At 40.1% G+C, this 23,176-nt stretch overlaps 1 protein-coding gene across 1 annotated transcript in view; it reads left to right on the top strand.

Moving 5' to 3' along the window:
- The window catches only part of MAP3K5 (mitogen-activated protein kinase kinase kinase 5), a 189,932-nt gene that overhangs the window by 118,278 nt on the left and 48,478 nt on the right, over positions 1 to 23,176 (top strand). The window contains exons 12-15 of the mRNA XM_021693127.2: positions 1,777 to 1,826; positions 4,655 to 4,750; positions 7,504 to 7,585; positions 20,962 to 21,095. Coding sequence (XP_021548802.1) covers positions 1,777 to 1,826; positions 4,655 to 4,750; positions 7,504 to 7,585; positions 20,962 to 21,095 — 362 coding nt within the window. The remainder of the gene's footprint in view (positions 1 to 1,776; positions 1,827 to 4,654; positions 4,751 to 7,503; positions 7,586 to 20,961; positions 21,096 to 23,176) is intronic.

The following is a 23,176-nucleotide window of genomic DNA, read 5'->3' on the forward strand; positions in this document are numbered from 1 at the left end:
GATCGGCCTCCTTATTCCAGATCACTCCGTGGCAGGCCCTGGGCTTCACACCACTAAAATGGAACATTCTCTGGCAGCACTTGCCATCATTGAGGAACCTAACATTCTGGAAATGCTGTTCTCCTTTCCTACAAAACCAGCCCAATCAATCTGGGAAATCTCTCCTTGGCTGTTCCCAGAACAGGGCTGATAAAAGATAGATTTTACCACTGCTGTCTTGTGGGTGTGCACCAGGTGCCCTGTTCGGGTGCACGTTTGCCTAACCGCCCAGTTAGCTATGCCTTCAGCGGCCACCTCCTGATCCTGGACGCTGCCTTGGAGAGCAGCTCAGTTGCGGGCTCTGAGGATAAGGCTGCATTGTATGCAAGTAGTGTGCGGGTAACAGCTCCAACTCCTGGGTCGCATATATTTAGAAGGTCACCTGAGGCCAACAGGATTTAGAAACAACTTTCCAAATTACCAGCTGAAGCTGCAGGGTGCAGTTTTAATTTAACTCCCTCTGTACTCTGCTGAAGAGAGCCACATTCCAGGAGCACCTTTCCACGGTCCCTTCCTTTCCTGGGCTGCGCGCACAACATTTGCTCTGTGTTAATTCAGGTCCCATGACCTGACTGGTGTACGTTGAAGCTAGTTTTTTCATACATCTCCTTTGGGCTTGGGAGGATCTATTCTTGTGTTAAGTTGCATGGTCCTAGCAAAGGACTAGGTGCTGTGGATATAAATTGTGGCTTTTTGATTTACTTCAGCCAAAAGGAGAGTTCTGGTCCACCTCAGAGCCACAGGCTTCCTTACCCATTTCAGCCCAGCCAAGACCTCAAGCTCCTGGCAGTATTTTAAGTGGGTGGGTAAGAGCTTGTTTTCCTGGTTGTTTCCCATTTACAAAGTTGAATTGGCAATCTGAATGGACTATTGTACAGCACTCGCTACACTTGGACATGTGTATCAACTACTTTATTTCTGTTAAAATATTTATGTTGTCAATTCTGTTTTGTTACCAGACATATTTTTATAGGGAATGTGCTCCAATTTGTAATTTTATTTAATTTAAAGACATGAATTTAATACTAATTTAAACTTAGCTTTAGTAATAAACTCAAAAAATAAATTTCCACATTTTTTTTCATCTTGGCCTTGCAATCACCCATGTTTATCATATGACAATCAAATTTTTTAATGTTCAAACTTTATTACTGTATTGAATTTTGCATAAATTAGGTCAGAAGACATTGTAGCTATGACGGACGCTATTTGCATGCATGTACACACAGACATATTTGCTGTATTATTTTTTGGAGACATAGAACCACAATTTCAGTTTGAAAATTTAACTAAAGATAATTCAAAAATAATCATCTGTAAAACCTTGTAGAGACTTTATTCAAATTAATGTTTTTCTTTCTCAGAAAATAAATATTACTCAGCTATAATAATTGAATTACCTTGATCACTGGGTTTTTTATTTTAAAAATTAAGGCACAAGAGTTTTTAGGTTAATTTGCTAAAGATCAAGTTTTTAGAATTTAATGACACTGATTCTCCTAGATTCTCTTGGAAGCTGTTTTATTGAAGTACAGAAATTATTAAGCAGTATAAACATCACCCTTGTGGCTTGGAAATGAATTACAATTTCCATCCAGATAATTGGTTCATGAAGAATTATGCACTAGGAAAAATTACTCTGTGTATATTATTTTAAAATAATAAAACAAAATTATGTTATTTTCATTTGGATGACTCAATGTTTGCTGTTCTTGTTGTTCTTCCCCTGTGTTCTAGAAAGGTATACATGAGTGGAATTTTAGTGCTTCTTCTGTCAGGGGAGTGAGGTAAGTGTCCTTGGTATATTTTTTTTACTTAGAAGACAATAGAACTTTTAGTCAGGATTTAAAAGTGCAAAGAACTTCAAGAACACTTCTACTGATGAAAATGCTCAACCTCCTTTTCTATCTCCATTATGAAAACATCTGTAACAAAACTTTGTTAGTTGAACTGACTCTGTGCCTATCACCTGCTTAAAATATGTAACGAGGGGTAAATGTGGACTGTGGACCAGAATCAAGGTGTAAATAAAAGTGAGCTATCCGGGTCTTCTCTAGCTGGTTGAGCTGTTGGTTTATGTGATAGGATGGTTTTTAGTCTTTTGATATGCCAGGAACTAATCTATTGTTAGATGGAACCAAAAAACCACATGCCATCGATCAGATTGTGTCCTATAGTTAATGTAACTATTAATGAGACGATAGGGAATTCACTTTTTAAAAACTTTTCCTCGGGTTGCTCTTAATGACATGTTCTTGAGACTACAGTGGCTCACTTCAGTTTGGTTAGGTTCTGACATTGCATCATAATGCCAGTAGGTCAGGAAACACCATTTCCTGGGATTTAGAAATGAGATTTTTTCCAGAACCAAGAGCCACTGGTTAAACATTTAAATACTTGTTCTATCAAGTTCAGGCTAAACCAACTCCTGGAAATTTCAAACCAAATTACTTCTGTTTACTACTATTTATCCCCACATAATAGAAATGAGAAAAAACAGATTTCTGCAGGCTGGTTACACAATACCCTGTTGCTTTTGGCATAATAATAATTGGTTTTGTTGGAGCGTGAACTGGTAGAGCCGTCTGAGTCACTGATAATTGGAGTTTGCCTGGTAAAACCACCTGTTACCTCATGAGTGATCTGCAGAGAAACAAGCAAGATAATGGACTGACTCATTAGATATCTTTCCAACCCATGCCTTCTCAAATAAAGTTTTACTCTCTTTTTTTTTTTTTTTAAGATTTTATTTATTTATTCATGAGAGAGAGAGAGAGGCAGAGGGAGGAGCAGGCTCCCAAGGAGCAGGGAGCCCGATGCGGGACTCGATCCCAGGACCCTGAGATCATGACCTGAGCCGAAGGCAGATGCTTAACCATCTGAGCCACCCAGGCGCCCTAAAGTTTTACTCTCTTAATATTTAATTTTTAAAACCAGTCATTAACAAGGCAGTCAGTATTTTTTTTTTAAAGATTTTATTTATTTATTTGACAGAGAGAGACACAGTGAGAGCAGGATCACAAGCAGGAGGAGTGGGAGAGGGAGAAACAGGCTTCCCGTGGAGCAGGGAGCCCGATGCGGGGCTCGATCCCAGGACCCTGGGATCATGACCTGAGCCAAAGGCAGACGCCTAACGACTGAGCCACCCAGGCGCCCCAAGGCAATCAGTATTTTTAACAATTTTAAACAATTTAGGAAAGTATGGTAATATAAATTCCACCTTATCATATCTATTTTCCAATGAAATTTTTTAAATTAAAGATGGCATCACTACGTAAACCTTTGTTGTGACTCACAGCATATACGTAGAATGCTTCCATATGGCTTACTGCTGGTTGATACAGTTGAGAAACGTAAGCTCCAGTGTGTGATTTCAAAGGGAGCTAACTTTTCTTGGCTTCCTCCTTTATAAAGAGATAACTACAGAAAAAAAAAAAATCCAACTAAGTCAGCAGTTTGTCTTGCATCACCTCAGAACTTCCTTGCTCAGCTCAGTCAATGGACATTTATTGAGCACCAGCTGTGTGTCAAATGTTGAGTCCTATTCTGCTAAAAATACAACAGTGACTAAGACATGAACTCCCACTCTCAAAGAGCTCACAGCCCATCAGTGGAACATTTAACAACTAAGGACAATACAGTCATTATTGAGATGACAGTGAGATGAGCAATAACAGATCTATGTTTAAGGAACAGAGGTGCAAGAGAAAGTCTTTCTGTTTAAGGTAGAAGTGGGGAAGGGAGACGGTAGGATCTAAGCTGGGCCTTGAATGATGAATAGAATTTCTTTAAAAAGTCAAAAATGTTGTGCATTCCAAATTGCAGGAACAGCAGATGCAAAGGCATGAAATAGGGATTGGCAAACTACAGTCCACAGGCCAAATATGGCCCACTGCCTGTTTTTGTAAATAAAGTTTTATTGGAACTCAGCCATGTTCATTCATTTGTGTATTGTCTAAGGCTGCTCCAACAGCCAAACTGAGTAGTTTGGCCTGCAAAGCTTGAAATATTTACTCTCTGGCCCATTACAGGAAATATTTGCTAACCTTTGGCAAAAAACAGCATGGCTTGAATGGTAGACTCAAAATTATTTCAGTTGCTATAAAATCACTTGCTGAGTCAGAACCAAGTGCTGCTCCACATTTCTTCACACCTCTAAAAGCCCTACAACTGATGAGGTGCTTTTCCTGCCTCCACACATTGCCTTTCTAGCTTTGGAGACATTTCATTGTTCTAAAGATGCCACAGAACCAGAATCACAGAGCTCAGTCAGCCAGCTGATGCTTACGCCTTTTCTCCCATCATGCAGTGTGGTGCTGTACCAGGCAGGACAATTTCCCATGCTCAGTTGGAGGGATACATAGCGGAGGTGTACTGACAGCCCCCCCAGAGCGACCCTATCTGCAGATATGAGTAGGAGGACAATTCTCAGACTCTTAAGTAATTTTAGTATTGTGGTATGGGGAACATCACTTTTTCAAGTGCTATTTATATCTTTTTGTTATAAACAACATTGATATCATAATGGGGATTGGATATAAAATGTATTTATTTTGCACTACACATTCATAGAAGTATTGGTATTTCCCTGAATAATTCTTTTTGTTTGTTTCAGTATTTCTAAATTTGAAGAACGATGCTGTTTTCTTTATGTGCTTCATAATTCCGATGATTTCCAAATCTATTTCTGTACAGAACTGCACTGTAAAAAGTACGTATTCGTCACTGTTTAGGTGTAAAAAATACTGTTCTTACCTGATCATTATTTTTAATTAATGAGTGAACATGTAGCTCCTGTAAGGAATTCATGACTGTGGTTATATAAATATTTCATTTGGCCTACTAGTTTATAATTATGGGGTATGTTTAACAGAGAATGGGGGGGGAGGGCTCTCTTTATTAGCACCACGCTCTAACCAACTGAGCTAACCGGCCAGCTTGAGGGCTCTCTTTAATAAACCATGCTTTTTCTTAGTCATAATTTATTTTTCCACAGACAAAACATTAACCAAGACCTGCCAGTTAATGGCCAACTGTTATGTCTCATTTTTAAGGTGCTCACTTATTGCAATAGATGATTACCAAAATTTTCATTCTTGAATTCTGTGAATAATCTCACTGTTTTCTGCAACAATGGCTCTTAACTCTGGTTCAAATTAGAATCAACTGGTGCATTTTAACAAGTGCCTGGGCCCTACCCCTGACTAATTATGTTGGATTTTCTGGTGGGGGTACAGTTCTAGTTAAGAGCCAGTGATCTGATCTACACCCATAAAAGACAGTCCAAAAATCCACACGCTGCACCGTATGCTTGTGTTAACCTCCCTGGGTATATTTCTCTTGAGCTACTAATTAAGTACTTCATGTTCCCTTAGGACATAGAGACTGACTGTGGGGATGTAGGCAAGTGAGTAACAATTTAGAAACCTAAGTGCAGGTAGAAGCCAACTTGGACTTAAAATTTTCCTGAGGGTTGTTCTTATTCAAATAGCTACTATCTGACCCCATGGTAAATGACTAATATACTAGTTACAGTATACAGTCAGTTATTTTTATCTTGGTACCAAATAAAATGTTTATAAATCCATAATTCTATAGTTGGCTATAGAACTATATGGCTATAGTTTTATCTTTATTATTATAAAACAGGTAGTAAAAAGATTTGGAAATAAAAAATAATTCCTAGCACAAATATGGTCAACTTTTCTACTTAAATTCTCGAGGCTACTGATTTGTTTCTATGATAATGATAGCCAAGATTTATGGAGTGCTTACCCCAGATCTAATATCTATTTTAATCTTCAAATAAAAACTGTTAGGTAGCTAATATTAACATCTTCATTGAAAAGAGTTAAAAAAAAAAAAGAGTCATAGATAGTTCAATGAGCTTAAAATCATATATAGCAAAAAATGAACATCTGGGATTTGGACCAAGTACATGTGACTCTAGAAGACAGGCTCCAAAAAATTACACTGTGTTCCCATCCCACTGTGTTATATTCTGCTTAGAGATGTTCATGTTGAAAAACTGTATGAATAGCTGATGGAAGTCTTTACCCCAGATCTTAAAGTCTGTCTTTAAAGTCAGATTTTTTTTAGGTCTGTCACTTTCTTCTTCCTCTTGGTTGAATTTACCTTTGTCTCTAACTCATCAGGATATTTAATCTTCATCAGAGCATACTGTTACTCTGATCAGGCTTGGGAACTTCTTTTTCTTGTCACTGACTCCAAGAAATGTGTAAAGAGAAAGGAAGAGTGGGGAAGTAGGCACCACATGTAACTCCAACGATAGGTTCCAAACTCCCAGATGGGCTTTGTCTGTTTTGTTCCTTGTCACAGTTCCAAAGGCCAGAATAGTTTTCGATCCTAGTAGACACTTGATGAGTATTTGTTGGATGGATGGATGGATGGATGGATGGATGGATTAAAAAGAGGTATAGAGAAAGAAAGTTTCCGAGTTGTGGAAGCTAGATTTTTCTTATCCCACACAACCTGCTCTTCCCTTGGGCTGGCAGTGCAGAGCGTGACCTGCCTGTGAGACCATCAGCCCCTATTCATAGTAGCTCCCATGCTTTAAGTCTGTGAATGGTTAGCATCCCCTCTGAATGGACTAGACACAGCTAGTGTTACAGGGAGCAGATCTGTTTCTTGTTATAACTATTTTTCTTGGCTCTGAAATGGTCTACAGGAAAAAAAAAACTTCACAAGAAGAGTTCCTGAAGAAAATGTCACCAAAAAAGAGGTGGCTTCTTTCACACACATACAAGCCTGCTGTTCCTAATTCATATCGGTGTTCTGCAGATTGTGTTTACGAAACACCATATTTATGATGTTAAAGGCAAAATATTTAATAATTGAGATCAAATGTTGTAGTGGCCAACACTATATCAAATAGTCACCTCAGAATTTAGAGACACTACTCCAGAATTTGGGTATTTTTTGTTAATTCCCATTTTAAATAATAATATGACCATCAGCAAAACGATAATAGCTAATTTTAATGAGTGCACTCTGTTAAGCACTTTACAAGTATTATGTCAAGTCATCTTCCTAACAACCTTTAAGTTAGATACTTCTATAGTCCCTATTTTTGTAATGAAGGGGTGAGGCTCAGAGAGGTGGAGGAGCTTGCCCAAAATCACACAAATACTAGCAATCTTGGCCTGACATCCAAGTCCACAGTCTTCACATTTCTATGACATTGTCTAGCTTCATCATTCTGATTCTATAACATATCACATTACTGTTATTTGAAGTGAGGCATTAGGTTGGACAATCCTACCAGCCTGTGTTTTTCTTTCTGAAAAATCATATTTTTCCTGCTGATACTGATAGTTTGTTTATTGCCTGATTTTAGAAAGTCTCTTAGCTTCCATTTTTTGCTCGGAAGTCATGTTGGAACGTACTTGCTTATATTTAATATCAGATGTATTATGAGTGACCACATACCAACTCTCATTGTAGGTTTTTTGAAATGGTGAACACCATCACTGAAGAGAAGGGGAGAGGCACGGAGGAAGGAGATTGTGAAAGTGACTCCCTGGAGGTAATGACTCTGGTTGCATGTTCATTTTACAGAGTTTCTCTGTGGCTTTTTTTTTTTTTAAGATTTTATTTATTTATTTAAGAGAGAGCACAAGCAGGGGGAGAGACAGAGGGAGAAGCAGACTCTCTGCTGAGCAGGGAGCCCGACACAGGGCTCCATCCCAGGACCCTGAGATCATGACCTGAGCCGAAGGCAGACACTTAACCGACTAAGCCACCCAGGCGCCCCTTCTTTGTGGTTTTTTAAAAAAATGAACTATTTAAAGTCTTACTGGGGTATGCGTGGCGGGGAGGACATGTTTAAGTGGTGGTCTGTGAGCTTTCCCTTAATGCTGAAGGCAACTTCTGGAATTCCTTGTTAAAAAAGAGCTGAAAAGGGGAACCTGGGTTGCTCAGTCAGTTAAGCAGCCAACCCTTGATTTTAGCTCAGGTCATGATCTCAGGGTCCTGGAATGGAGCCCCATGTCCCACTCCGCGCTGAGCAGGGAGTCTGCTTGTCTCCCTCTCCCTCTGCCCCTCCCCCTGCTCACAGAGGTAGGCGCTCTCTCTGTCTCTCTCTAAAATAAATAAATCTTAAAAAAAAAAAAAGCTAAAAAGCAAACATTGGAGAACTCTTATTTGGAAACACTGAGTTTTGGTATTTTGCTTACCTGACAGTGAGTAACTGTGCTTTGTTATCTGTGAGGATGTTGATTACCCTCCATGCACGGGCCACAGTGCCCTGGAATTTTTTACGTTCCTCTGAGATATGTGCAATTCAAACAAGCAGAATTCGGTGAAAATTCTGAATGGCACTATGGCCATGGCCCTCCTTTGTATGCTACACAGAGGACCTGGACCAATGGAAGATTAATGGAATACAGAGAGGAGGTAATAGTCACCTGAAATACTGTTCCTCGCAACCCCAGTCCTCTGACTTCTACCTCATGGACACACGACACTGCAGACATCTATTCCTAGATCATGTCCATTTTCTCTGTCATGGTTCCTCTGGGATAAAGAACCTTCCATCACTGCAAGGACTGGTGCTGGAGTGTCCCAAGAGGGCTGACCGCCGGGACGTGAGCATCTTCAGAAAGTTGACCGTCCTCCAGGCGTGACAGTAGGCCAGCTTTTTCTCCAAGCCCTGCCCAGTGTTGGACTTGGGACAACATTCAAAATCCAAGCAATACTGAAAATGTCATTCCTAGTGCTAAAGTGAAATTGAAGAAGCTAGAGCACCAGCCTGACTGGTACACTCATTTATTAATGTCATCCCACATACTAGAACTTTTATAAAAATATTGAAGTCATAAGGTAGCAATTGAAGGAAAATTTCAATAGAATAACCAAGTGTTGACTCTGTCCAGAGTGAAGTTCTATAATTATCTAGCAGTTGTATAGCTTTGATGTTCCTAGGTAAGCCTAAGGCTCTTTCATTAAAGTTATAAAAAGATGATAGGATCTGATTTGAAAAAAAAAAAAAAAGTTTCCCCATGCATTAACTTGTTGTCTATGGGAGTAATAGACAATACTTATTTGTATATATTTTATATTTTACAATTTTGTATTTTCTTATTCAAGTGATTTTGTTAGGAATTAGATCTCTTGGCTCCGACATCAGTGCTCCTTGACTAGACCTCATTATCTCTGTTTTTATTTGGTTTAAATTTAGTCACTTGATACACAGCAACGACCAAGGTAAAGGGTAGCAAAGACAATGAAAGTGAAACAGTTTTATTAGTAAATATAAAATGATGAAGTGGGTGGACTGGAAAATCCATAAAGTTCCTCTGCAATGTCATAAAATGCTGGCTTTTTTTAACCAGTGAGAGCTATCCTTTATTTTATACCCTTCTTTGCGGAACTAAATCCATCGTACCAAAAATACACATAGCACAGCCAGGCTGTGGTCTCCATATGAGACAACGTGGTCTTCTTAATTGATTAAATCAACAGTTTAGACTCTACTCCGGGAACCACTTTAACCATATGCATAGCATAACACAGGTCCAATTGCCTTAGAATTTGTGATGAATTTTGCCAGCTGATTTTTCTAAGACTCAGTTTCCTATAATGTAAAAAAAAAAAAAAAGGTAGGTAGATCACTTTTTAAAGAGCTCCCAAGAAGATACAGAATCAAGATCCTTTGATCTGGATACAGTAATAAGTGGGGTGGCTGTGTGCGGGGCTCTTCCTGGTCAGACAGTCCTTCTTCAAGTACTGAGAACAATCAGCCAACCAAATAAGGAGGGGAATGCTCCGGTCCGTAGGAATAGCCCAAGGGTTTTAGTTGCTGTGCTGACCTCACAAAAACCAGCTTACACAGTATTGCTGATTCATCAAAGTGCTCCTAACTCACCCTTCTCGAGTAAGTGCAGGGATACTATTCTTTTCATGTTAGAAAAACACTCATACACTCTGTCTTTTGCATGCGCTCAGAATAATTTAAAATCTTGGACATAGAATGGCTTCTACAGCATTCCCAGTGAACTGTGTAGCATATACAGGGAATTCAAGCATACTTATTTCAAGTGTTTTGGGTAGTTTGCCATTAAACGCCAAGTAGTGACCTTGCTGACATTTGGGTGTTGGGGGGGTGTGGGGGGGTGTTCGTGGGCACAACAGTAATGAACGGGGATTGCGATGATGTTCTGGGCTGCGAACATGATGACATCCATCTTCGCTCTCCCTCTCACCGAATCTCCCTTTGTAGCCAGTGCGCCTTTACAATATGAGTCACTAAATTGCCTGAACTTACATTTTCACCTCACTTAGGATAAGTTCATGATTACATTTCCTGGATATTTTCAACATTCTTAATTTGAAATTATTTTATTGGTGTTCCAAATATTTGATTAAAATGAATTCTCTCATTTCATTACCACAAACTAGACTTGACCGTCAGCCCGTGAATGACACACAAAAAAATAATTCCTCTACTTCCCATTTCTGATAATGTAAACAAGAAGGATTCTTTAGAGACCATCTTTACATGGCGATTAAGATTTATATGCAGAATAGTTGCTTTCTGAACATCACCTCAGCTGGGGATAGAATTAAAGTTGTTTCAATGCATGTGTCAATTATTCCTGAAGCCTCTGGGAAGCTAGGCCCACAGCAAAATTAAAATGTTGGAAAGTTCCCTCCCCACCCTGCCCTCCTTTTTCCTCTCTATCCCTCTTTCTCATATATTCATTTGTTGGGTTTTTTTTTTAAAGATTTTATTTATTTATTTGACAGAGACAGAGATAGCAAGAGCAGGAACACAAGCCCCGGGAGTGGGAGAGGGAGAGCAGGCTTCCCGCCAAGAAGGGAACCCGATGTGGGACTTGATCCCAGGACCCTGGGATCATGACCTGAGCTGAAGGCAGACGCTTAACGACTGAGCCACCCAGGCGCCCCATATATTCATTTGTACCTCACTGTTTCACCAAAATGAGCATATGACTGACTTAAACTTGAAGCAATCATACCATCTAGCCCCGTGAACCTGTCTATACCTACTTTCCAGTGTGCATAAAGAGAACGTTGACCCCTTGTGGGGTGAAGTAGAGACAAGCAAGATAAAAGGAACATTTTCCTTTGATGTAAACATCTGCAGAATGATGAAATACCTTACCATTCCCTTTTCTGATGATTTGCTTCACAAACATTAATAGTGAATTATGGTTTAGATTCATTTAAATCAATTTGGAATCATCAGCCCATTGGTTTGTTTGTCTTTAACATCCCATTTCTGTTTTTGCAGATATCTGAAGCTCAACACCCACATTTACTACACTGAGAACATATATCACTTATAGTTGTATGATATGAGTACCAATTTGTTACTCATTCTTTCATTCTGTTGAGAGGGGAAAAAAAAAAACTTTTTCTTCTATCAACTTAGGTTCAGTGATTGGGGACCTGCAAATTAACTGACAAAAGACAGATTAACAAGAGAAAAGACAAGGTTTATTCAGGTATATGGGAGCACTTAAACTGGCTTCTGATCAGCTAGAGTTAAGTTTGTTTATCCTACTAAGAAAAGCCCTTCTTAGGACTTTAAGGAAAAGCACATGGTGGGAAACAAATGAGAAAAAAGTGGAAGGCAAAAACTTTTTGGCAAGGTTTTGTTTATGTAATTTCTCATTCAGGTACGAGTGGTCCTAAGCCTCCCAGAGATGGGATTTTGGCAGCTGTATTTTCAGGAGGCTTTGTTTAAGCCAGCAAAAGAGGTTTAGGTAAGGTTTTTTAATGCAGCTGCTGTTGATTCAGATGTTTTCAGCTTAAACTCATCTTTATACCACATTGACGGGTATAAATTCAATTCACTCAATGAATATTTAGTCACACACTATGTGATTGTCATTATTCTAGGTGCTGGGGATACAACAGAGAAAAAATTGAGAAAAATCTGCCCTCAGTGAGCTTACATTCTAGCAAAACACCAACAATAAACAACATAAATCAGTAAAATACATAGCATGTTTGATAATGATCAGTGTTAAGGAGAAAAATGAAGCAGGGAAGGGTTCAGAAAGTTACACTGTAACAGAGCATGCAAGTTTAGACCAATAAGCCAGGGAAGGCTCATTGAGAAGGTGATATTTGAATAAAGGCCCGAGGGAGAAGAGATCTATCAAACTGGATATTTGAACCTAAGCATTTTTAGCATTTTGTTAATGTTATTAATCATTATTAATGTTTTTGACATTTACATATTAAGAAGGCAATACAGACCTAAAATTAACGAAGCTACCATGTGGGTCTTTGAGGTGACCATTCACCTAATGTAATTAACCCCCAGAGGGAAGTGCATGGCCTTTGGAAGGTGGCTGTTTTACCCCAGGTCCCTTGACAGCACGGGAACTAAGTGAATCACCACTTTGTTGTTTGGCCTTGTCAATATTGTCTTCCTACGCTGATTCCCTTTCCAGTACAGACTTAGATTGTTCTGGGCAGGCCACAATAGAGGGATGATTCTAGAAGTATTCTCATCATTGCTTCAAAATGCAGTTGTTTCCCTTAGCAACAACCTAATTCACTAACCTATTGCCATAGAAATAGAATGCAGAGTATATAAGCAGTGTAATCTTCAATTTTTTTTTTTTTAAAGATTTTATTGACTTATTTGACAGAGAGAGACACAGCGAGAGAGGGAACAAAAGCAGGGGGAGTGGGAGAGGGAGAAGCAGGCTTCCCGCTGAACACGGAGCCCGATGCGGGGCTCAATCCCAGGACCCTGGGATCATGACCTGAGCCGAAGGCAGACGCCCAACGACTGAGCCACCCAGGCGCCCCGAATCATCAATTTTTTAATACACTCTTTCCTCCACCCCTAACGTTTTCTATGTTTCTAGTTTAACACACCTTATCTTCCCTTGGCCTGTAGCCCAGCTCCGTTCTACTTTTTTTTTTGGCTTATTGACCAGGCCAGTCTCCTCAAACCTGCCTTTCCAATTTGTATCTCTCTGTATGGTTAAGAATAGAAAGAAGAAAACTAAGCAGCAATTACCACCTGGAATGGTTTTCAATCCCTTTGGTCTTATTAAAAGTCCGTTTTGATTTTTACTGTGACCGCTTTGTTCAACAGGAATCGTCTGCCATATCTAATAAACAATCTTTTAAAAAAGAAAAGTCTTTTGATGCTTTGGATTCCAGAGGTGAACTAAAACTGGGGCAGCCTCATTGAGGTTTATATATTCTTCACTGTACTATATAAATATGCCTGCAGCAAAACTCCGTTTCAACCAAAAATAAACTGATGCTGACTTTCAATGTTTTGTTTTGCACCCGGTTTATTTAAAAAAAAAAAAAGTGGTTCTCATCAAATTTTCTATATCCTGATTAATCAGTTAAGTAAATAATTACTGAGCATCTACAAACCAGATATTGCCAATACTAGGGGTAGAGCAATTAAAGATAAATTGTAGCTCTCACAAAGTTCAGAGTCCAGATGGGGATGCAGACTGAGCAAGAGAAGGAAGAGTTACCAAAGCATGAGTAAGGGCAGAAAGCCTTGGGAGCACATCAGACCAGAAAGTAACCCAGCTCTCGATGGTCAGGTAGACAGTTCAGGAAAGCTTCCTGGAGCTTGGTTTTGAAAGACGAGACAGAATTACCGAGGTAGAAGACACAGCATATGGAAAGGCACAAAGATCTCGGGAACCTCACTGAGAGATTTTGGAGGAGATTGAGGAGAGAGAAGGCTGGACACAGAGGCAGCACAGAGAAGCTGAGGGGCATTTACGCCATGCTAAGGAGTTTGGCTTTGACTCGGAAAGTAATGAGAAACCGTTTAATAAAGCAGAGGCAGTGGTACAGACATGGAGAGCTCACTTTGGAAGTTTGGACTTTGGAAAATTCACTGCCATCTTAAGGAGAGCGGATCAGGGAACTGGCAACAAGAGAGGAGGGGACAAGGAAAGGCAGTTAAGAGTCTGTAGAATTAGTACAGAAGAAAAGCAAGGAAGGCCTGATTCAAGGCAAAAGCAGATACACCTGATAGCATTTGGCAATCAGTTGGATTTGGGGAGTAAGGAAAAGGAGAGAATGGAGTCTACGACGGCCACCAGATATCTCCCAGATATCTGTTTGAATAAGAGAATGAATGTTCCATGAATATTGATGACACACTGGAATACCTTTATCCTAACGGTGTTTGGAAACAGAAGTAAGACTATCCCTACAACATTGGTAGTGGTAAGAACACTAAATCAGGACTCATGAGCTGGGTATAAACCACAGCTCTAATTGTTTCACTGGAAAAGATATTTCTGATCATTTGTAAATTGAAGCTAATCATAGACCTTCCCTACTATGACAGGCTTATTATGACCATCAAATGAGATAGGTTATGGACAGTTGATTTTTTTCTTTTAAATTATAAAGCATCATGATAATGTAAGATGGTAGTAGTACTAGGTTCAGTGTGTAGGTGTGTATGCCCTTGATAGGGCATCTTGGCAGAGATGAGCTCCTTTGGTGATGGTCCCTGCCCTGCCTCCTGCTGGGCTGGTCCTGGCTGGTAGATTTGCTACATGTGTGGCACAGCACGATGGGAGTCTGGGCCACGGGAATTGGGTGTGGAGTCTTAGGCTCTTTTTGGTGGAATTTTTTGACTAGTTTGACTGCCTCTTTGCTGGAGCCCCGTGTTACCTTCCAGTCTGAGTAAGTTGCTGAACGATTCCTGCTCACTATTCCTTCACCCTGAAAACATGCCAGACGTTCTGCTCTGGACTAGGACAGTCTTTGGCCTTACATTAGACATCCGGAACAGGAGTATTCTTTTATGTACATGGGCTACAGTGTTGCCAATGGGAAAGTAAGATGCGTCCCTTCCAGAGCGTGGTGTCTGTCCTTAGCCAGAGAAGGGTCCCTGATAGGGAGGTCAGTGCTCACCCAGTCCTGGCTTGGTATTGGGCATAGTTTTCCCCAGGAGAATACAACTAATTGCTTTCTATCAGTGCTTAGAAACCTGTTGGAAACAAATAAACTGAAGCTGGTAAAGACAAAACCAAATTTTCCTCATCCTCCTTGGCAGTGGTCCCTCAAGTCAAATGTGTGTACCCTGGAGAGTTTGCAGAGTGATCTGATTACTACCTTTGTAGTTAATTTGTCCTTTTTATGTCTGCTTCCTTTTTGATCTTCTGTTTGCTTTTCATTTTGTAATTTCCCTATACCGTGTCTGCGTGTGCATTTATTTTTTATTTTTCCTACTTAGGGCTCAGTTTCCAGAAGTTGTGTTTGATTCTGTCTCACATCTGCCTGGCCTTTTTTAGAATGTCTTACCCTTTTCTCCTGCTTATTGATTTCTTATTTTATATCTTTATGTTAAATGTACTTATTCTAAAGTTTTTGTTTCTTTTACTGTATGAAGTTTAGGGAGATTGATATTTATCAAATCTGCTAACTCCCTGGTGGTGAATTATTTCCTTATATGTTTTAAAATTTAGGGTTGTGAGCTCAATTTCAATGATGTATTATGAGTCAGAATCCTGCATAGTCCGTCTTAAGGGAGTCTCCCTTTAAAATGTTGCTTTGTTTCTGCTAGCACTCCAGGGATGTCCCAGGCTCAAGATCAATTGTAGGTATCATGATAAGTGTAAATTTGAACTAAATCATGAGGATCAGCCTATGGTTGAAAGTATTCAGAGTATTCAGAAAGTATTCTTTTTGTCCACCCAGAGCTCAGTTTAAGACAGATGAGCTCTATTTTTGTTTCCCAGTGCAGTGGGCTAACTCTATTCTAATTTGCCCTTTTATCAAGTTATAGTCCTTCAAAGACCCTGATTTCAAGGGCCCAGCTCTTCACCTGGCATAAGCACAAGGCCCCATTTCCTATCCCTTCATGGGCATTAAGACAAAAGTACCAGATAAAGGGTTGACAGACTATAGCCCAAAGGCCAAATACAGCCTGCCACTACCCTATTCCTCCAGTAAAGAAGTTTTACTGGAACACAACCATGCCTACCTGTTTATATATTGACTGAGCTATTTTCATGCTACAGTGGCAGAGTTCAGTAGTTGCCACAGAGATCATATGGCCCACAAATCTGAAAGTATTCAATATCTGGCCTCTTAGAGAAAGCATTTGCCAACCTCTGCCCAAAATTAATGAGACTGAAAGCCCAGCCCTCATCCCCACCCCTTGGGCTGCAGGGACATCGATTATGATTACCTCTCAAGTGGTCCTCTTTCTCTTTATTTCTAGCTCCTGGCAGTCTTCTTTACTTTTTTGTAAGCCCTGGTAGGCATTTAAAAATGTGTCTATTTTGGGGTGCCTGGGTGGCTCAGTTGGTCAAGTGTCAGACTCTTGATTTCAGCTCAGGTCATGATCTCAGGGTCATGAGATTGAGCCCTGCATCAGGCTCTGCACTGAGTGTGGAGCCTGCTTAAGATTCTCTCTCCTCTCCCTGTGCCCTTCCCCTGCCACTCGCGTGCTCTCTCTCTATATATATATCCCTCTAAAAAAAAAGTGTGTCTATTTTATTTTATGTGGATGTTTTTAGCAGGAAGTCTTCCAAATACCAAGTCCACATATTGCCAGTACCAGAGCCCACTTCCTATTTTCTTGGGTAATATAGACTGCTATGTGCATAAGATGTTATATATGAATCTAATGGCAACCACAAATCAAAAACCTAGAATAGATACACAAACAATAAAGAGAAAGGAATCCAAGCATATCATTAAAGAAAGCCATCAAACGACAGGAGAAGAGAGCAAAAGGAGAAAGAACAGAGAACTACAAAAACAACCATAAAACAAGTAATAAAATGGCAGTAATTATATACCTCAGTAATTACTTTGAATGTAAATGGACTACATGCTCCAGTTAAAAGATATAGGGTGACTGTATAAAAAAGCAAGACCCATCTATGTGCTGCCTACCAGAGACTCACTTCAGACCTAAAGATACCTGCAGATTGAAAATGAGGAGATAGAAGAACATTTACCATGCAAATTGAAGCAAAAGGAAAGCTGGGATAGCGGTATGTATATGAAACAAAATAGACTAAAACAAAGACTAACAAAAGACAAAAAAGGACACTACATGTTGATAAAGGGAGCCATCCAACAAGAGGATATAAAATTGCAAATATTTATGCAATAGAGCACCTAATACATAAAGCAACTATTAACAGACATAAGGAAGAAATTGACAGTAATATAATAATAGTAGGGAACTGGGCACCTGGGTGGCTCAGTCATTAAGCGTCTGCCTTCGGCTCAGGTCATGATCCCAGGGTCCTGGGATCGAGTCCCACATCGGGCTCCCTGCTCGGCAGGAAGCCTGCTTCTCCCTCTCCCACTCCCCCTGCTTGTGTTCCTCTTCTCGCTATCTCTCTCTCTGTCAAATAAATAAATAAAAATCTTTAAAAAAAATAATAATAATAGTAGGGAACTTTAACACCCCACTTACATCAATGGATAGACCATCTCAACAGAAAATCAACAAGGAAACAGTGCCTTTGCATGAGACATTGGACCAAATGGACCTAACATATATTTAGAACATTCCATCCCAAAAAAGCACAATACATATTTTTTTGAAGTGCACATAGAACATTCTCCAGAATAGATCACATTAGGCCACAAAACAAGTCTCAATAAATTCAGAAAGATTGAAATCATATCATGCATCTTTTCTGACCACAATGGTGTGAAACTAGAAATCAATCACATGAAAAAAATCTGGAAAGAACACAAATACATGGAGGCTAAATAACATGCCACTGAACAATGAGTGGGTCAATCAAGAAATCAAAGAGAAAAATAAAAAATGCATGGAGACAAATGAAAATGAAAATACAACAGTCCAAAATCTTGGGGATGCAGCAAAAGCTATTCTAGGAGGGAATATTATAGCAATCCAGGCCATTTGTATCAACATGGATGGAGCTAGAGTGTATTATGCTAAATGAAATAAGTCAGTCAGAGAAAGACAAATACCCATATGATCTCACTCATTTGTGGAATTTAAGAAACAAAGCAAACAAAGAGAAAGAGATGAACAAAAAAAACCCAGATTCTTCAATACAGAGAGAACAAACTGATGGTTGCTAGAGGGGATGTGGGTGAGGGGATGGGCGAAATAGGTAAAGGAGGTTAAGAGTACACTTATCCTGATGAGCACTGAGAAATGTATAGAAATATTGAGTCATTATATTGTATACCTGAAACTAATGTAACATTGTGTGGTAATTATACTTAAATAAAAAAAAGAAAAAGAAACAGACAAAATTACAAAAACAACAACAAAAAAGAAACAAAAAATTTTGCTGGCTTATAAAGGTTAAAAATAAATTTTTTTAATGGCTAATTCAAACCCTTCTGTGAGTTGAATCCAGCTACACTGGGTTTCTGCAAAGACATGTCTTGACCTTTCAGTGGCCCTACATTTGGTAGTTTCGTTGTGACACCAAAAATGGGCCTTTTTGGATGACTCCTCCACGTCTCAGGAGGTCTCTACCAAATACTCTCTAAACTCCTTTTATTTTGATGGGTTTTCCATATGTGACTGAGACGCTTGACAGCTTGAGATTTAGGGCTGTAGATATTTCCTTTTACATTAAAGATGAAATTTTCCTATTTTTCATTTTTTTAATTTAAATTTTAGTTAATATACAGTGCAATATTGGTTTCAGGAGTAGAATTCAGTGGTTCATCCCTTAAATAGAACACCCAGTGCTCATCACAAGTGCGGTCTTTAATACCCATCACCCATCTAGCCCATCCCCCACCCACCTCCTTTCATCAACCCTCAGTTTGTTTTCTATTGTTAAGAGTCTCTTATGGTTTGTTCCTCTCTCTCTTTTCCTTTTTTCCCCCTTCCCATATGTTTATCTGTTGTTTTTTTTTTAACTCCACATAAGAGTAAGATCGTATGGTATTTGTCTTTCACTGACTGACATGTTTCACTTAGCATAATACACTCTAGCTCCATCCATGTCATTGCAAATGGCAAGCAAGACTTCATTTTTTTTTTGATGGCTGAGTAACATTTCATTATATATTATATACCTCATCTTCTTTATCCATTCATCAGTCGATGGACACTTGGGCTCTCTCCATGGTTTGGCTATTGTTGATAATGCTGCTATAAACTTCAGGGTGCATGTGCCCCTTTGAATCTGTATTTTTGTATCCTTTGGGTAAATACCTAGTGGTGCAATTGCTGGATCAGAGGGTAGTTCTATTTTTTTTTCAATTTTTTTTTTTTTAAGATTTTATTTATTTGCGAGAGAGACAATGAGAGACAGAGAGCATGAGAGGGAGGAGGGTCAGAGGGAGAAGCAGACTCCCTGCCGAGCTTTATTTGCTGTGCAAATAGGGTTCCCCTTTCTCCGCATCCTTGCCAACACCTGTTGTTTCTTACGTTGTTAATTTTAGCCATTCTGACAGGTGTGAGGTGGTATCTCATTGTGGTTTTGATTTGGATTTCCCTGATGCTGAGTGATGTTGAGCATCTTTTCATGCGTCTGTTATTCATCTGGATGTCATCTTTGGAAAAGTGTCTATTCATGTCTTCTGCCCACTTCTTAACTAGATTATTTGTGGGGTTTTGTGGGTGTTGAATTTTTTAAGTTCTTTTTATATTTTGGATACTAACCCTTTATCAGATATGTCATTTGCAACTATCTTCTCCTCTTCTGTAGGCTGCCTTTTCGTTTTGTTGATTGTTTCCTTCGCTGTGCAGAAGAAGCTTTTTATCTTAAGGAAGTCCCAGTAGTTCATTTTTGCTTTTGTTTCCCTTGCCTCTGGTGACGTGTCTCGTAAGAAGTTGCTGCAGCCGAGGTCCCAGAGGTTTCTGCCTGTGTTCTCCTCTAGGATTTTGATGGTTTCCTCTTTCACATTTATGTCTTTTATTCATTTTGAATTTATTTTTGTATATGGTGTACACACATGTGACTATCCAGTTTTCCCAACACCGTTTGTTGAAGAGACTTTTTCCCATTGGACATTCTTTCCTGCCCTGTCGCAGATTAGTTGACCATAGAGTTGTGGGTCTATTTCTGGGCTCTCTATTCTGTTCCACTGATCTGTGTGTCTGTTTTTGTGCCAGTACCATACTGTCTTGATAATAACAGCTTTGTAATAGAGCTTGAAGTCCGGAATTGTGATGCCTCCAGTTTTGTTCTAAGAAGGAAGTATATTGACATACAGGCCTACCTCAAGGAGCAAGAAAAGTCTTAAATATACAACTTAACCTTACACTGAAAGGAGCTAGAACAGGCACAGCAAATAAAGCCTAACGCCAGCAGAAGAAGGGAAATAATAAAGATTAGAGCAGAAATAAATGATATAGAAACAAAAAAAAAAACAGTAGAATGGATTAACAAAACTATTTTTCATTTTCAAAATGTATTTTGATCTTGGGGAATTGGGAGTAAAGGAAAAATAATCCTTATTTTATCATTGTCAATGCAGAAGACCACAAAAACTTCCTTCTTACCCAAAGCCTTTTTTTTCAGTGGCTTTATTCTCTTGGCAGAGTGTGAAATAATTGCACAGTATCAAAAGCTGAGAAACAAAAGAAAGATCAATTAGATGTAATAGATAGTGATATACATTATTGCTAATCATACTCATCTCCTGGATCTATGAAAAATAGGATTTAGTGGATAAAAAAATCCAAGTGGGCTTTTGAAGAAGCACTTTCCTGGATTTAAATACATGGTCCCTACTGTGTTCGTAGCAATTGTGAAAACATGAACATACTATCTGCTTTATGTTGAGAGTGTCCAGTTTTTGGCTCTTGAAGCTGCTGCTTAGAGCTTCATCATGTTGTTTCGCTTGTTAAAGCAATTTGATAAAATAAGGGAAGGTACTCATGGAAAAAGTTGATGTTTGAAATGTAGAATGCAATTCACATTTTAATCTTCTGTTCCCCCATTTTCCTTTTTGTAGTATGACTACGAATATGATGAGAATGGTGACAGAGTCGTTTTAGGGAAAGGCACTTACGGGATCGTCTACGCAGGTCGAGACCTGAGCAACCAGGTCAGAATCGCTATAAAGGAAATCCCAGAGAGAGATAGCAGGTACAGTAATTGTGGCTAATAAAAGCTGTTTTCAAGGTACTTTGGGTTGTTTATGGCATTTTAGACAATGTTTTGGTGATATTCTAACTAATGAAACTCTGTCTGAAAACTCCAGTGTCTTAATCAGCCCCCTCTGAGGTTTAGCTGCTGCGTGAATCAGTGATTCAAGCACAACCCTCTGGTGGGGAAGGGCGGCCTCTCGGAGGTGACAAGGACAGGACTTCTAAAGAATAGGAAAGACAATGGTCTTTGCGTGTTGGGCTCAGTTGTGTCAGAGAATGGTTGATGTATTAGACAGATAGATGGGGAGTAAGCAGGATCAGAAATGGTTTGAACCCCACAGGTTCCAGTGTCCTGTTTCATACCCAGGGAGCTTGGAAGTCATTCCTCCATCTTAACAAGTGGAAAGCTGACCAAACTAAGAATTCTCGGATCCACTGGAGAAGTGGAAGTCACAGGCCAAGCCACTGCCCAAATTTGGAGGGAGAGTCATGGGGAGCGGGGGAGCACTTTTGTGCATTTTGCCTCCAGAAGCCCTACCAGACCCACACAGTGATATTGGAGAAAAATCCCCCCATGCTTCCGGTAGGGGGAAAGGGGAGAAAAACCATTTTGAAATATGCCACAGTTCTGTTCTTCCTGACAAGGCCTGACCTCAGAGAGACTATTTTTACCAGGGCCTAACCTATGAGAGTGTTATCAGAGCCTAACCAGCTGGGGGGAAGGAAATACCCAACTCCTGCCCACTGTAGCCATCCTGCCCCAGCTGTGGGAGGAGGGAGACTGCAAAGCATTTGTGAGGCTCCCAGGCCAGGGGCACAGGCCCTCGAAGAGACTGAGACATAAGCATAAGATTATAGAATGCTTCCCCTCCTGGGATTCCTTTTACCTAATACATCATGCCCGACTTTCAGCAAAAATTACAAAGCATACCAAAAGACAAAAACACAGTTTGAAGCAAGCATCAGAACCAGACTCCGATATGGCAGGGATGTTGGAATGATCAGACCAGGAATTTAAAACAAGTTTAATATGCTAAAGGCTCTAATGGGTAAAGTAGACGGTGTACAAAAATAGAGGGAATGCAAACAGAGATGGAAATCCTAAGTCAGAACCAAAAGAAGTGCTAGAGGTCATAATCACTAACAAATGAAGAATGCTTTTGATGGGCTGGACACGGCCCCCTCTCTGAGCTTGAGGATATGTCCATAGGAACTTCCAAGACTGGGGTGTGTGGATGACTCGGTTAAGCATCTGGTTCTCAATCTCGGCTCAGGTCATGATCTCAGGGTCGTGCGATCATGTCCCCTCAGGTCCACTTGTCTTTGGCCATGGTGACAGGGTTACACGGTCAGCTTTCTTCAGAAAGGATACTCCCCTGAGCTCTCTGGGTCATCTGTCCACCCAACGTCTCCACTTGTAAGTTTCCAGGTTAACGTGGCCAAAACGGAACTGTGGATTTTTACCCCCAGATGTATTCCCTGCCTCAATGAAGGTTATCTCATTCATCAGCTGCTCAGGCCAAATCTTAGGATTCCTTTAGATTCCTCTCTCTCACTCGATGTCTCCTGCATCAGTAAGTCATACTGTTGTCTCGACTTCTGTAACACGTTCGCAATCTCCCCATTCTTGCCCATCGCCACGGCTGCACGTCCAATCTAAACTTTCACGTCTCTCACGTGGGCTCCTTATTGTAACCACCTGGTAACTAGTCTCTGCCTTCACTCTTTCCTCTCCCCCTACCTCAGCCTTCCTCAGAGAAGCCACAGAGATCTCTCTGAAGGGAAATCACATCATGTCACTGCTGTTTGAAACCCTTCAGGGAACCTTATTGTAACCAGCACGAAACGCCGAGCCCTTAGCACAGACCTCTGCCTCCCTCTGTGGCCCCACATCCTCCCCGGCAGCCACACCGACCCAAGGCACACAGGGGCTCATTCCAGAGAACTCAACAGGTTTGCCTCATTTCTGTCAGTTCTCAATTCAGACTTTAATCCAGTAGACAGGCCTTCCTTACCTCCCCCATGCTGAAAACCACATCCTCCCAGTGTCCCAGGTCCCAGCTCTTTTTGCCTTTCCAT

This window comes from Neomonachus schauinslandi, chromosome 8, assembly GCF_002201575.2.
Source record: "Neomonachus schauinslandi chromosome 8, ASM220157v2, whole genome shotgun sequence".
Lineage (NCBI taxonomy): Eukaryota > Metazoa > Chordata > Mammalia > Carnivora > Phocidae > Neomonachus > Neomonachus schauinslandi.